This window comes from Nerophis lumbriciformis, linkage group LG05 (assembly GCF_033978685.3).
Source record: "Nerophis lumbriciformis linkage group LG05, RoL_Nlum_v2.1, whole genome shotgun sequence".
NCBI classification, from domain to species: domain Eukaryota; kingdom Metazoa; phylum Chordata; class Actinopteri; order Syngnathiformes; family Syngnathidae; genus Nerophis; species Nerophis lumbriciformis.
The window spans coordinates 20,392,411-20,407,580 of record NC_084552.2 but is presented as its reverse complement, the minus strand read 5'-3'; the positions used below and the strand labels follow the sequence as shown (position 1 = coordinate 20,407,580).

At 38.3% G+C, this 15,170-nt stretch overlaps 1 protein-coding gene across 2 annotated transcripts in view; it reads left to right on the top strand.

Annotated features, from left to right (window-relative positions):
- The window catches only part of sorcs2 (sortilin-related VPS10 domain containing receptor 2), a 445,201-nt gene that overhangs the window by 377,759 nt on the left and 52,272 nt on the right, over nt 1-15,170 (top strand). For both annotated transcript variants that reach the window (XM_061961136.2, XM_061961135.2), the window contains exon 8: nt 3,686-3,775. In XM_061961136.2, the coding sequence (XP_061817120.1) occupies nt 3,686-3,775 (90 nt within the window). The remainder of the gene's footprint in view (nt 1-3,685; nt 3,776-15,170) is intronic.

Here is a 15,170-nt window from a genome sequence, read left to right as displayed (position 1 = left end):
ATCCACAATAACCCACTATTTACTTCTCACAACTTTAATATGGAGTGATAGCCTAATGGCGATTACTCCCACACACTCTCACATTCACACCTTTCAGTATATTGATCTACGGAAATTTCAATGTTTCATGACATGAGGACCCCGTCGCTCTCCAGGTTATTGTTTTTTACGGACAAAATTCAGTTTTTATTCTGAATAGACCATTTTAGGTCTGCATTGGACGCCGTCGTCCCCAGGATAATGGCTTACGGATATTTCAAATTATTGTGGGCTCCGCCTCCCCCTAGTATGTTTGTTTACGGATATTACGGATTTCAGTTTTCGCGGTTCCGTTTACCTGCAGTATATTGGCCTCTTCAGTTTTAGAATTTTAGTTTATTTCGGGTATTTCAGTTTTCGCGGACACCGAAGTCCTGCAGTAATTTTGGCCTTTTTACCTGTTAGAGCCTAGGATTTACAGGGTTTGTTTATGCGTCGTAACCCTCGTCACACACTTTTTCTTAGTCGTTTCTTTCTTCGTCAATTTAAAACGTACTCACTGCTCTCTGCGTTCCTTCCTGTTGTCCTCGGATTTTCCGTCAGTCTTTCAATTCCAGCCCGAAATGAAGAAAAAGCAGTTCCTCAATCACGATTTGGATGCCATGGTCTTTCTGGTTTCACTCATTCTTGCTGGAATCGTCAGACGTGTTGGAATCCGGCTCGAAAGACCAATAAGATGTCACGTTCAAACACTGAGGACATCTGTTAAACAAGACAAAAGGCAAGGAATCAAACAGAGACAGAATTCAATTTGGACTCAATTGAGGAGAGACATGGCCACTGCACTCTCTGTACAGTCCTGCACCACGCTCTGACGAAGAAGGTTTTCGTCTCCTCATTTATTCAGATGTTCAATGTTCACGCACCAACATATGTCACAGCAGGAATGGGAAGTATTTAAAACAGTCATTGTTTTCGGTCTCATTGAAGTCCAAGAAGAGGATTTCTCGGGCTTGGGCTCTTCCTGGATCCAGCTGGGGCAGGTGTTGGAGGACAATGGATAACCCCTCCCGTCTCCTGACCACAGTGACTTCAAGAGGGCAGCGGGTCGTAAATAGCGTTGACTTCAAAGAGAGTTCGTTTAACACTTCAAAGAGAGTTCCTCTGGAAGTTGAGCAGATCCTGCCATCTGTCCGTGTTGAAATCACAGTGGAGTTTTACGAGCCTTCTTCCTCTTGTTAGGCCTCGAAAGACAGCATTCATAATACAACGTTTCTTTTGTGATAACTTACAATTATTCCAACAATACTAATACCGATATACCATACAACACATTTGCTAGATGGCAAATTGTTAAGAATTGCGGCATGCCATGTATCAACTCCGATTTGTCATATATTGGGGTTTGGAAGGAGGCCAAGGTCATCCCTCTACCCAAGGACAAAAATAAAGATTTTACTGGTAAAAACAGTAGACCAATAAGCATACTTCCTGTTCTTAGTAAATAGATGGAAAAAGTTGTTTTCAAACAAATTCAAGATTACTTTACCTACAACAAACTGATGTCGTGTTCCCAGCATGCTTACAGGCAAGGTCACTCAACATCTACTGCTCTAACTCAGCTGACAAATGGATGTCAAGAAGATGGTTGGTACTGTCCTGATTGACTTTAGTGCGGCATTCAATGTCCTAGATCACAACATAATGATCTCCAAACTGAGAAAATATGGTTTTAATAGTATGTCACTTTCTTGGATGTTGACCTATCTATCAGGAAGATCACAGAGAGTGTGTTTTAATGGTAGCTTATCTGAACGCAAGTACAATTACTGTGGCGTGCCTCAAGGAAGCTGCTAAGGTCCTTTACTTTTTATTATTTTTACTAATGGTCTTCCCTGTGTTACAACAAACACCAATATGGTTATGTATGCAGATGACACAACTCTGTACAGTACTGCCTCTACCTTAAATGACCTAGAAAATAACTTAAATCAGGTCCTGGAGAGAGTGTCACGCTGGGTAAATGATAGTAAACTTGCTGTGAATATTGACAAAACAAAAAGCATTCTTTTTGGATCCAGGCATATGCTTGTTGATGACCCTCAGCTTCATATTTCAATGTCAGATATACCTATTGAGCAGGTTAAAAAAGCAAAACTGCTTGGTGTGCTATTAGACAGTCAACTGTCATGGTTCGATCATATTGATGGTATTGTAATGAAAATGGGAAGAGGTTTAGCCATGGTCAGGAAGTGCTCCACCTTCTTGACACCCTCAACAATGGGTCAAGACATACAGTCCTTGGTTTTCTGTCATCCTCATTACTGTCCTATAATATGGTCCGCTACGACTAAGTCTGACCTGAACAAACGGCAACTTGTTCAGAACAGAGCGGCTAGACTGGTACTTAAATGTTCTTGGCGCACTAATATTTCATTTATGCATTCACGCCTGTCCTGGTTGTTGTAGTCTCCTTATGTTCTTTAGAACTATCATGTTGGATCAATCACCAGATTACTTTTACAAACAGTTTTTAAAATCAACTAACACATATATTCCTGACACTAGGAATGCCAGCAATGGCTATTCCTGCTCCCAGGACCAATCTCTTCAAACAAGGCGACTGCTAGTCTTCCTGGGGTCCATATAGGAGCATACAAAATAAAAATACAAAGAATACATGCATTACCAAACATTATACAAAGGGAAAATACAACATAAGATAAAAAAGCTAGTTAAACCCAGTATTAAAAATTATGGACCCCAGGAAGACTAGCAGTCGCCTTGGCGTCAGCTAATGGGGATCCATTCAATAAACAATAAACACTAGTCTTAGCAAAACAAAACAAAAAACAACTCCTGTACTAAACAAGGCTGCCTGGTTGGAGATTAAAGACTAGTCACCGTGAGGGGGCGTGGCTTCATTTGCATCTAACAACTCCGCCTCTCAAAATGAACTGTTTTTGGCGGCAACCAAAAGTTGGCTCGAAGATAGGTCTTTACAGCCAAATCTATGCACAATTCGGACCAAAGAATCCGTATGACATGTTATATAGACCAAAATGAAGTGGTTTATTAATAGAAAAAAACATTATATGACCTCTTTAAGGAGTAGGCCAGGAGGAAACAAATGTGAACATAGCTATGTGAGCTACAAAGCTAATATTATAGTCACATTTTAACAGCGACATCATGCTACGTTAACCTTCCATCCATTCATCCATTTTCTACCGCTTATTCCCTTCGGGGTTGCGGGGGGCGCTGGAGCCTATCTCAGCTACAATCGGGCGGAAGGCGGTGTACACCCTGGACAAGTCGCCATCTCATCGCAGGGCCGCTACGTTAACCTATTCCCTGAAAAAAAAAAGGGCAAATTTTCAGCTCCCACCTTTAGACTGAGCTCCAGATGTGTGTTTAAGATGCCTGGCGAAGTTTGTACTTTGAAAACTTCACAGATAACTGTGTTAATAGTGAAGCAAATACGTGAGATGGATCATTGAGTTTTCCCATGTTTTGTGCTCATATATGCATATCATTGTTAGAACATCATTGGAATGTAACTTTTGCAAAAAGGAGGACTTTAAATGAATACATTTTTCAAATGTATAACAATTGTATTGGGTAAACTTAATCAAGCTTAATTATGATGGTTTATTATTATTACTGCTTTTGTTTAAATAGTTTTATATGTTTTTTGTATGTACAGGTGACCACAGGGAATCGCACCAAGCACTATGTGTCGTATCGACGCAACGAGTTTGTCCAAATGAAGTTTTCCAAGTACGCCTTGCCAAAGGTAAGGACATTTTGCCTTTATCTCGAATTTCCATTACAGTTTCTAGACTATTTCTAGACCCAGGGTTTCCAATGTTTTTCCAGTGTGGGTCTCGTATAGAAGAACAGGTCGCTACATTTTGTGCATTAATAAAACCAATCCAATGTGGGTCAATGAATGGGGACTGACTAAGAGAAAAGTTAGAAAACATGATAGAGTGATAGAGAATAGTAGCAGTTTGCTTAATACTGAATGCATTGAATTCTATTTGTATAGGTAACAACTGAATTCCATCATTAGGACCAAGCCCCAAGTCACGTAAAATCAATAAGTACCCATTTTTGATACTTTGGTTGCACGTGAAGTCATGTCCAGTTGCCGATTCGACACCGGGTCAAGCATTTGGCGGGTGAACAGGCGTATTCGTTGCGACCTGCCTCTCGGTCAGTGGTTCTCAAACTTTTTTTGTCATCTCCCACTTTGGACAAGGGGGAGTTTTCAAGCCCCACCTGCCCCCATCGCCCCAACAGAACGCTAATGCCAAGCTTAACATTTTCAAATTTATTGAACATCAAGTAAAATCAAGTTGTATACATTCAAACTCAATAACATAAAATAACATCAAGTTCAATAATAAATAAAATAACTGCAGCTGTGGTATAACTTGCATCAAGTTCAATAATAAATAAAATAACTTGCATCAAGTTCAATAATAAATCAAAAAACGTGTTATAACTTGCATCAAGTTCAATAATAAATCAAAAAACGTGTTATAACTTGCATCAAGTTCAATAATAAATCAAATAAAAGTGTTATAACTTGCATCAAGTTCAATAATAAATCAAATAAAAGTGTTATAACTTGCATCAAGTTCAATAATAAATCAAATAAAAGTGCCACTTTGCAATCTTTGCAAAAAAAAAAGGAGGAGCTATGCATTTGGCAAGACAGGGCAAGTGAACATGAGTATTACAGTACTCCAGCATTAGTGGCTGCAATGAGCCTGTTTTGCACTGCACAGCTTTTCAAATCGCGGTTGCAGGCTTGACACTGCCACTCTTAAGTCATGCTCAATGTTCAGCTGAGACCTGTACTTCGTTTTGTGTGAAGCAACAGCTGAAAAGCCTATCTCACACAGATAAGATGTGGAAAAGGGGAGAAGAATGGACACAGCTCTCTGCCCGATGAGTGGATACTCCCTCTCCACTCCAAACCAGAATTGAGAAAGAGTCTGAGTGGTGAACCTCAGCCTCAGGGTGGAGTCAGATGTCAGTTCAATAAACTGGTCCTCCTCAGCAGACATGAAATCAGTAGGTGCTGCAGGTAGATTATAAATTAATAGACTTACTTTATTTTTCATTACATAATAAATGCAAATAAATCTGTTTGACAACATTCATCTGGACACAACAATCTGGACTAACATTCCAGTTAGTAAGTAGCATACAACACAGATAAAATGCATGTGTAATATATGAGTATGATATTCAATAAAAATGTCAAAATAGCAACCTGCTGCATTGAATGGATCCATAAGCCAGTTGTACTGAGCACTGTTGATGGGAAAGTATTTGTGAAACATTTCTCTCAGGGAGGAGATGTGTTGCTTGATGCAGGGGATCACTGTGGTGGCACCAGATTCGGTGGTTTCAGCAACCTCACCCAGGTTCTCAAAGGCATCAATATTTTGTTGGTCGAGGCGCCTGCCCCATCCCTCGAGCTTTCGGGAGAACGCAGTGATTTTGTCTGCCAGTTGGGGTATGTGCTTATCCTTGCCTTGGAGCTGAAGATTTAACTCATTCAGCTTGCCAAACATATCGCTGAGGTAGGCCAGCTTCAACAGAAATTGTTCATCACTGAACTTGCTTGCAGCCTCATGCATGCGCTCCTCCTCCAAAAAGATCCGAATCTCTGCCCTGAGCTCAAAGACACGCGACAGCACTTTGCCCCGGGAGAGCCACCTTGCTTCATTGTGAAACAGCACGGCTGTATGATCAGCTCCCATTTCCTCACAGTGCAGAGAACTTTCAGTGGTCGTGTTTTGATAAAATTTACCGCGCTCACAACATCTGTTAAAACCTCATTGAGTTCGGGGCTGAGCTGCCTTGACGCGAGTACTTCCCGGTGAATGACACAGTGTGTCCAATGCGCATTTGGCGCAACCCTCTTTATTAGAGCCTGCAGCCCGTTTCTTGACCCTGCCATGGTCTGTGCACCATCAGAGCAAAAGCCCACACTGTTTTCCCATTTCAGGTCGTGTTCTTTGAGGAAACTGTCCATTATCTTGAACAGCTCATCAGCAGTGGCTCTATTTTTTATGTATTTGCAAAACAGCAAATCTTCGCACAGTGAGTCGCCATTCACAAAGCGGACGTATGCGATGAACAGGCAGTCTTTATTGCTGTCAGTAGCTTCGTCCACTTGTAAAGCAAAACGACTTTCTTTTAATTTGTCTACGAGTTGTTCCTCAAGATCACTTGCAATGTCGCATATACGTCTCGCAACTGTGTCGTTTGACAGTGGGACAGCTTTTAATTTTGCTGCGCTTGTCTCGTCAAGTTTGTTCCGCTTAGCCCCGCCCCCATTAGTTACTGTTGCTATGTCTGTCAAACTTTCGCTCCTACCTAGAAATTTAAAGCCTACAGTAACTAACAGTCCGTTGTGTCCTTGAGCAAGACACTTCACCCTTGCTCCTGATGGGACTGGTTAGCGCCGTGCATGGCAGCTCCCGCCATCAGTGTGTGAATGTGTGAATGTGTGTGTGTGAATGGGTGAATGTGGAAAATAGTGTCAAAGCGCTTTGAGTTCCTTAAAAAAAGGTAGAAAAGCGCTATACAAGTACGACCCATTTACCATTTACCATTTACAGGAAAAATAAGTAATTTACATTTATTTATATAGCGGATTTCACAGACAGAATCACAAAGTGATTTACAGTGTGTATAGAAAATGAAAGCATAGTAAAAAAAAAATCTAAGAATATAATTTAAAAAAAAAAAATTTAAAGTGAAATTTCCTCCCGTTCCTCGCGCCCTATCTGTCATGTGTCTATTCTCCACCAGTGGGGCACGCCCCACACTTTGAGAAACGCTGCTCTAGGTAATGTTGCAATTTTTATGCCAACAAAGCAAGCATGCCTGATAGAAAGCACTCAAAAGTCATTTTCAAGCTCGCTCTTGCTAATTTAAATTGTATATGCCATATACATGCTACTGATCGGCATTGGCAATTATGCATGTCAATTTTATCTATAAGTACAAACCCCGTTTTCATGTGAGTTGGAAAATTGTGTTAGATGTAAATATAAACGGAATACAATGATTTGCAAATCATTTTCAACCCATATTCAGTTGAATATGCTACAAAGACAACATATTTGATGTTCAAACTGATAAACTTTTTTTTTTTGCAAATAATCATTAACTTTAGAATTTGGTGCCAGCAACACGTGACAAAGAAGTTGGGAAAGGTGGCAATAAATACTGATAAAGTTGAGGAATGCTCATCAAACACTTATTTGGCACATCCCACAGGTGTGCAGGCTAATTGGGAACAGGTGGGTGCCATGATTGGGTATAAAAACAGCTTCCCATAAAATGCTCAGTCTTTCACAAGAAAGGATGGGGCGAGGTACACCCCTTTGTCCACAACTGCGTGAGCAAATAGTCAAACAGTTTAAGAACAACGTTTCTCAAAGTGCAATTGCAAGACATTTAGGGATTTCAACATCTACGGTCCGGACTGTTGAACGACTGAAGCTCTACATAAAATAAGAATGGGAAAGAATTCCACTTTCAAAGCTTTAACAATTAGTTTCCTCAGTTCCCACCAATCGTTTATTGAGTGTTGTTAAAAGAAAAGGTGATGTAACACAGTGGTGAACATGCCCTTTCCCAACTACTTTGGCACGTGTTGCAGTCATGAAATTCTAAGTTAATTATTATTTGCAAAAAAAAAATAAAGTTTATGAGTTTGAACATCAAATATCTTGTCTTTGTAGTGCATTCAATTGAATATGGGTTGAAAAGGATTTGCAAATCATTGTGTTGCGTTTATATTTAAATCCAACACAATTTCCCAACTCATATGGAAACGGGGTTTGTACAATATTTAAAGGACAACACTTTGTATGACTCAACAAGCGACAAGATTGGCACATTTAACTTAAAGGCAAAGACTACTTTCTGACTCTGCAACACACCTTGAACAAACTGAAATGAATGCATACTGGCAAATGAGACTCAGAAGTGTTAGAAAACAAGATATAATAATTGTATAGCACATTTGTTATTATTACTAGCTCAGTGGAGAATATTAAATTGAATTTAGAAAATATTTTATTATTAAACAAATTAACATTTATTACCAGATGAACACACAAACGTAACAACAATTGGTACAGTTGAGTACCAATACCGTTTCCTAGGTACCAGAAATGAGTATGTTATCGATTCATATGTGGGAGGTATTAGAAGACAATGTCATTGTCAGTTATGCAGTTTTTATAAAGTTTTTCTTGACTGGTTATGTATAAAAATACATCTCGTTCAAAATTAAATAATTGTTGAATTACAATGGATCAGGAAAGTATTCACAGCGCTTTACTTTTTCCACATTTTGTTATGTTACAGACTTATTTCAAAATGGAATACAATCATGTTTGTCCTCAATAATGACAATGTAAAAAACGTTGGGTTTTTTTAGGATTTTTTTGCAAATTTAAAAAAAAAAAAAAACTAAGAAAACACATAAGTATTTACAGCCTTTGCCTTGAAGCTCAAAAGTGAGCTCATTGGCATCCTGTTTCAACTGATCATCCTTGAGATGTTCTGATAGCTTAATTTGAGTCCACCGGTGGTAAATTCAGTTGGTTGGACATGATTTAGAACAGTGGTCCCCAACCACCGGGCCACGGCCCGGTACCGGTCCGTGGACCGATTGGTACCAAGCCGCACAAGAAATGTAAAAAAATAAATAAATACATTAAAAAAATATATATATTTTTTTTTCATTTTTATTAAATCAACATAAAAAACACAATGTATACATTATATATCAATATAGATCAATACAGTCTGCAGGGATACAGTCCGTAAGCACACATGATTGTATTTATTTATGACCAAAAAATAAATAAATAAATACAACCCCCCTCCCCCCAAAAAAACGTTGACCGGTCCCCAACTACAAAAAGGTTGGGGACCCCTGATTTAGAAGGTCCCACACTTGACAGTGCATGGCAGAGCACAAACCAACAATTAAGTTTAAGTAATTGTCTATGGGCCTTCGAGAAAGGATTGTCTCGAGGCACAAATCAGGGGAAGGGTACAGAAAAATATCTGCTGCCTTGAAGGTCCCAATGAGCACAGTGGCTTGTATCTTCTGTAAATGGAAGCTGTTTGGAGCCACCAAATGTGCAGCCGTGGGAGAAGGAGTGTCAGGGAGGTGACCAAGAACCCGATGGTCACTCTGTCAGAACTACAACATTCCTCTGTGGAGAGAGGAGAACTTTCCAGAAGGACAACCATCTCTGCAGCAATCCACCAATCAGGCTTGTATGGTAGAGTGGCCGGACGGAAGCTGTTTTTTAGTAAAAGTTTGCCAAAATGCACCTGAAAAACTCTCAGAACATGACAAAAAAAATTCTCTGGTCTGATGAGACAAAGACTGAACTCTTTGGCGTAAATGCCAGGTGTCATGTTTGGAGGAAACCAGGCACTGCTCATCACCAGGCCAATACCATCCTTACAGTAAAGTGAGGTGGTGGCAGCATCATGCTGTGGGGGTGGTTTTATCAGCAGTAATTGGGATACTAGTCAGGACCCTAAGAACACAGCCAAGGTATCAAAGGAACGGTGGAATTAAAGATAAAGGTGATGATTGTTGCACATGTGTCAGTAAGTAGCCTGTATGTCCTGAATGAGCTGAACATTTTGATGTTAGAATGCTTTGAATTGGTTAAGAAATTGAAAAAAAACAAAAACAAAAAACGAGTGAAGTTGGCACGTTGTGTAATTCGTAAATAAAAACAGAATACAATGATTTGCAAATCCTTTTCAACTTATATTCAATTAAATAGACTGCAAAGACAATATATTTAATGTTCGAACTGAGAAACTTGTTGGTTTTTTTTGCAAATAATGATTAACTTAGCATTTAATGGCAGCAACACATTGCAAAAAAAGTTGGTACTGAGGCATTTTTACCACTGTGTTACATGGCCTTTCCTTTTAACAACACTCAGTTAACGTTTGGGAACTGAGGAGACCAATTTTTCAAGCTTTTCAGGTGGAATTCTTTCACATTCTTGCTTGATTTACAGCTTAAGTTGTTCAACATTCCGGGGTCTCCGTTGTGATATTTTAAGCTTCATATTGCGCCACACATTTTCAATGGGAGACAGGTCTGGGCTACAGGCAGGCCAGTCTCGTACCTGCACTCTTTTACTATGAAGCCACGCTGTTGTAACACGTGGCTTGGCATTGTCTTGCTGTAATAAGCAGGGGCGTCCATGATAACGTTGCTTGGATGGCAACATATGTTGCTTCAAAACCTATATGTATGTTTCAGCATTAATGGTGCCTTCACAGATGTGTTTTCAGGACAACTCTGTAATGAACTTGAGTGGCCCAGCCGGAGCACAGACTTGAATCCGATCTAAATTTCTGAAGAGATCTGTATATGGCTGTGCACCGACACTTCCCATCCAACCTGATGGAGCTTGGGAGGTGCTGCGAAGAGGAATGGGCAAAACTACCCAAAGATAGATGTGCCAAGCTTGTGGCATCGTATTCAAAAAGACTTGAGGCTGTAATTGCTGCCAAAGGTGCATCAACAAAGTATTTAGCAAAGACTGTGAACAATGTACATGTGATTTCTTATTTGGTTAATACATTTTCAAAAATGTATAAAAATTCACTTTGTCTTAATGGGATATTTTGTATAGAATTTTAAGAACAAATGTAAATGTATTCCATTTTGGAAAAAGGCTGTAACATAACAAAATGTGGGAAAAGTGAAGCGCTTTGAATACTTTCCTGATGGATGACCAGCAAAAAACAAGCTGCAGGTTGAAAATGGCCCCCGTGCCACACTTTGGAAACTCCTGATCTTAACTCTGATCTAATTTTTAAATGGTCAATGCTCGCAGGAAGGGGAGCCCTCGTGTTTGTCAAGTTGGGAGCGAACATGTCGCATATTTGCCATATTGATCGAATCGATAGGACACTGCACAGACGCTTGCCAGTCATAGCTCTTGTCTACTCAGCTTGACTTTATGGAGAGAAGGCAGACAGAAGCAGTTCCTGCATGTGCTAAATAACTGTGTGCATGTTAGCTTTTAATGTAAGACTGATGTGAGAGCGCTCGCCACAATTGAATCACAGCCCCGAGACGCTAAGCAATGTCGCGGTCATGAAATATTTACCGCGCAGTGTCGATTTGACGACATCACGTGTCACTGGCAAAGACGATAAATGAGGCCCAGTTGGACGCCAGACAGGGTACGAGTGGCGGCGGCAGGGGAGCGCTTGATTCCGCCACGCAAGCCTGAGTACTATTGAAGTATGCTGATTGAATGCAGCGCTCAGGGAGATACATTTCACTGCTCCGAAAATAAACAAGTTTGAGCCAATCACTACCATTGACTCTCACTGTCAGGCTTTGAAGTGGCTCTTACGCCGACACACGCAGACACACACGATGCACAACACAAGCCAACTTTTTTCTACTGAGCAGCAAATAACATTTATAAGCACATAATCACTAGAACCGCTGATAATTTTATTGATGATTATGATAAAGCAGTGTTAAAGGTACTTTAACATCTTTCCCACTCCTTAATGTTACGTTGTCGTATGTTAGTTAGGGCATCAATTATGCTGGACAAGTCCAGTCATAGAGTATATTTAAATATTTGATTCTCAAAATATCGGTCACTTTTAAGGCTAATTTTATGAAACATGGCCAGACTGAGTTTTTGTGGTTATATTTAAAATGTCATAATAGGATAACTGAATATACTAATATATACACTGTCGTCAGGACTGATTTGTGATCGATATCACAGAAATCATTAATTGATGATTAAAAAAAAGTATTACATTTTGATCTGGAAGGATATGAACTAAACTACATCAAAAGAACCGACAAGAATGGAGGAGGTGTGTACGTGATGAAGAACCTGAACTACAAAGTGGTAAAAAAAACACATGTCAGTTGCTATTGATAACATCTTAGAATGTATAACCATTGAAATATGTGATGAAAAAAGTAAAAACATATTCATCAGTTGCATTTATAGATCGCCTAAGTCAAGTATAGAAACATTTGAAGACTGGATCAAAGCCAATTGTATGGACACCGGTCAAAAAATTATTCTCTTATGTGGTGACTTCAGTATTGACTTATTGCACCCTAATAAGCAAAGGTCCATTGATGACTTCATTGATATCATCAGTTTATATCCTAAAATTACAAAGCTTAGCAGAATCACAGGACACTGTGCCACACTTATTGATAATATTTTTACCAATGATTTTGATAACAATACAAGTGGTCTACTTATAACCGACATTAGTGATCATCTGGCAGTTTTCACAATCTATGATGGAAACTGAAAGAAGAGGAACGTGGACGACAAAAGACATTACGAACACGATGCACAGAGAAGAGTATAATTGCTTTAAAAAATGAGCGAGAAAAGCAAATTTGGGACAAATTGTACAAAAAAAAGATGTTGATGAATTATATGGTAAATTTTCAAACACGTTCATAATACTTTATGACAAACATTGTCCATGGAAACAACTTTGTAGGAATCAGACAAAGAACAAAGATGCTTGCAATAGGAAAAATACATTATATAGTACATTTATAATACAAAGAACTACAGAGGCAGAAAATAAGTACAAGTATAAAAACAAGTTAACTAGCATACTACAAACATGTAGAAAATAATATTACAGTCAATTATTAGACAGGAACAAAAACAATATGAGAGCAACCTCAATAGCATTATTAAATATGGCACTAAGAGGGATTACCCCCAATACTTCTCAGACGGAAACATAAATAATGACAACATGAAGGAAGTAATTGAAAGCTTCAATACTGACTTTGTAAATATAGGACCAAAATTGGAGGAAAGAATCCCAGTCCCAGTTTCAACTGAGGACTTCAATGACAACATAAATAGAAATCCCAACTCAATGTTTCTCACGAAAGTGACACAAGTGAAAATAGTTAATATCGTGAAAAAATGCAAATCCAAGACTTCAATCGATTGTAAATGGAATTGATATGGAAACAATAAGAAATGTTATTGAAGAGATCCTAAGACTGTTAATGTGTATCAGTAACCTATCATTTCAAACAGGCAAACACCCAAACAAAATGAAAATAGCTAAAGTTGTAATAATTTATAAGACTGGAGACAAACACCAATTTACAAATTGCAGACCTGTTTCCTTACTTCCACAATTTTCTAAAATTATTGAAAAACTGTATAAGATTGGACAATTTCATAAACAAACATAAAGTACTCGCTGAGAACCAATATGGATGCAGAGCTAATATTTCAACATCAGTGGCTTTAATCGAAATAATGGAGGAAATGACCAATGCAATAGATAGTAAACAGTGTGCTGCTGCAGTGTTTATGGCTCTAACTAAAGCATTCGACAAAATTAATTAAAATATTTTAATATAAAAATTTGAATGGTATGGCAGCAGAGGGTTGGTCTAAAACTGGATAAGAAGTTACTTAATCAACAGAAAGCAATATGTAAAGCTAGGCAAACACACGTCTACAACGCTAATTATATCCTGTAACAAAGCAAACTATAACGTGCTACCCAGAACGTACAGCAATTCTTCTCAACAAAAGAGGAGAAGTACAACCTTAGAGAACATTTTAATTTAAAACATTTGTATGCACGTACAACACTTAAAACCTTTAGTATATCAGTATGTGGAATTAAATTATAGAATGTATTGAGTAAAGAAACAATGTGCTGATATGATCCAGTTTAAGAAACTTTTCAAATTCAAAATGTTTACAAAGAAGAAGAACCATGATAAACATTTTGAACTTATGGATAATCTTATTCATCTTACCATATGAAATACAGTTTACCGTATTTTTCGGACTATAAGTCCCCCCGGAGTATAAGTCGAACCGGCCGAAAATGCATAATAAAGAAGAAAAAAAACATATAAGTCGCACTGGAGTATAAGTCGCATTTTTTGGGGAAATGTATTTGATAAAACCCAACACCAAGAATAGACATTTGAAAGGCAATTTAAAATAAATAAAGGATAGTGTACAACAGGCTGAATAAGTGTACGTTATATGAGGCATAAATAACCAACTGAGAACGTGCCTGGTATGTTAACGTAACATATTATGGTAAGAGTCATTCAAATAACTATAACATATAGATAATGCTATACGTTTACCAAACAATCTGTCACTCCTAATCGCTAAATCCCATGAAATCTTATACGTCTAGTCTCTTACGTGAATGAGCTAAATAATATTATTTTTTTATATTTTACGGTAATGTGTTAATAATTTCACACATAAGTCGCTCCTGAGTATAAGTCTGCGACTTATAGTCCGAAAAATACGGTACTTCACTATTTATTTATTTATTTATTTATTTATGGAGTGCATTGTGAATACATTGAGAAAAAGATGGGAACAAACGTGTTAGCACTTGCTAAGTAATGAAAAAGAGGTAAGAATAAATAAATTCTGCTTCTTCCTCTTTTTCGAACATGTTGAAAAGAGAAACTGGAAATTGTGATGTATGATGTTGTAATAATGTATGCATGTTCGAAATAAACCTAAACCATAGCCATACTCATACAGTGGATCCTCGATTTATGAACCCCTCTATTTGCAAACTTTTCAATTTACCATCTTTTAGATCGAGCCGAACGCTACGTTCATTTTGTGTCACGTACATGCTACACAGTACATAGTCACTTCTCAGCACGTGTGCACCTTTTTCTGTGGTTCTGCCTTTTTGCTAACTAAATATGAGTCCCAAAAAAACAAAAGACCAGTGTGGAAAGAAAAAGGGATTTGCTCTGGAGTTACAAAAAAAAATAAAAAATTAAATTGCAAGGAGTACATTAATGGCGCTCACAAGAATGGAAGAATCGACGAAGCAGGCTTTGTCCAAGAGCAAGTTTTAATTGTGATGAGACCAGACTTCCTAGAAAAAAATGCCAAAGCAGACTTTTTTACAGTGGAGGAGAAGAGCTACCTCTTGTACCTCTTTCAAATGCACACACACACACACACGCACACACACACACACACGTCTCTTTGGTGCCCTCATAAACAATCAGAAATCACAACAATCCTTAACTTTAACTTGTTTACAATAACAAACATTTAAACAAGTAA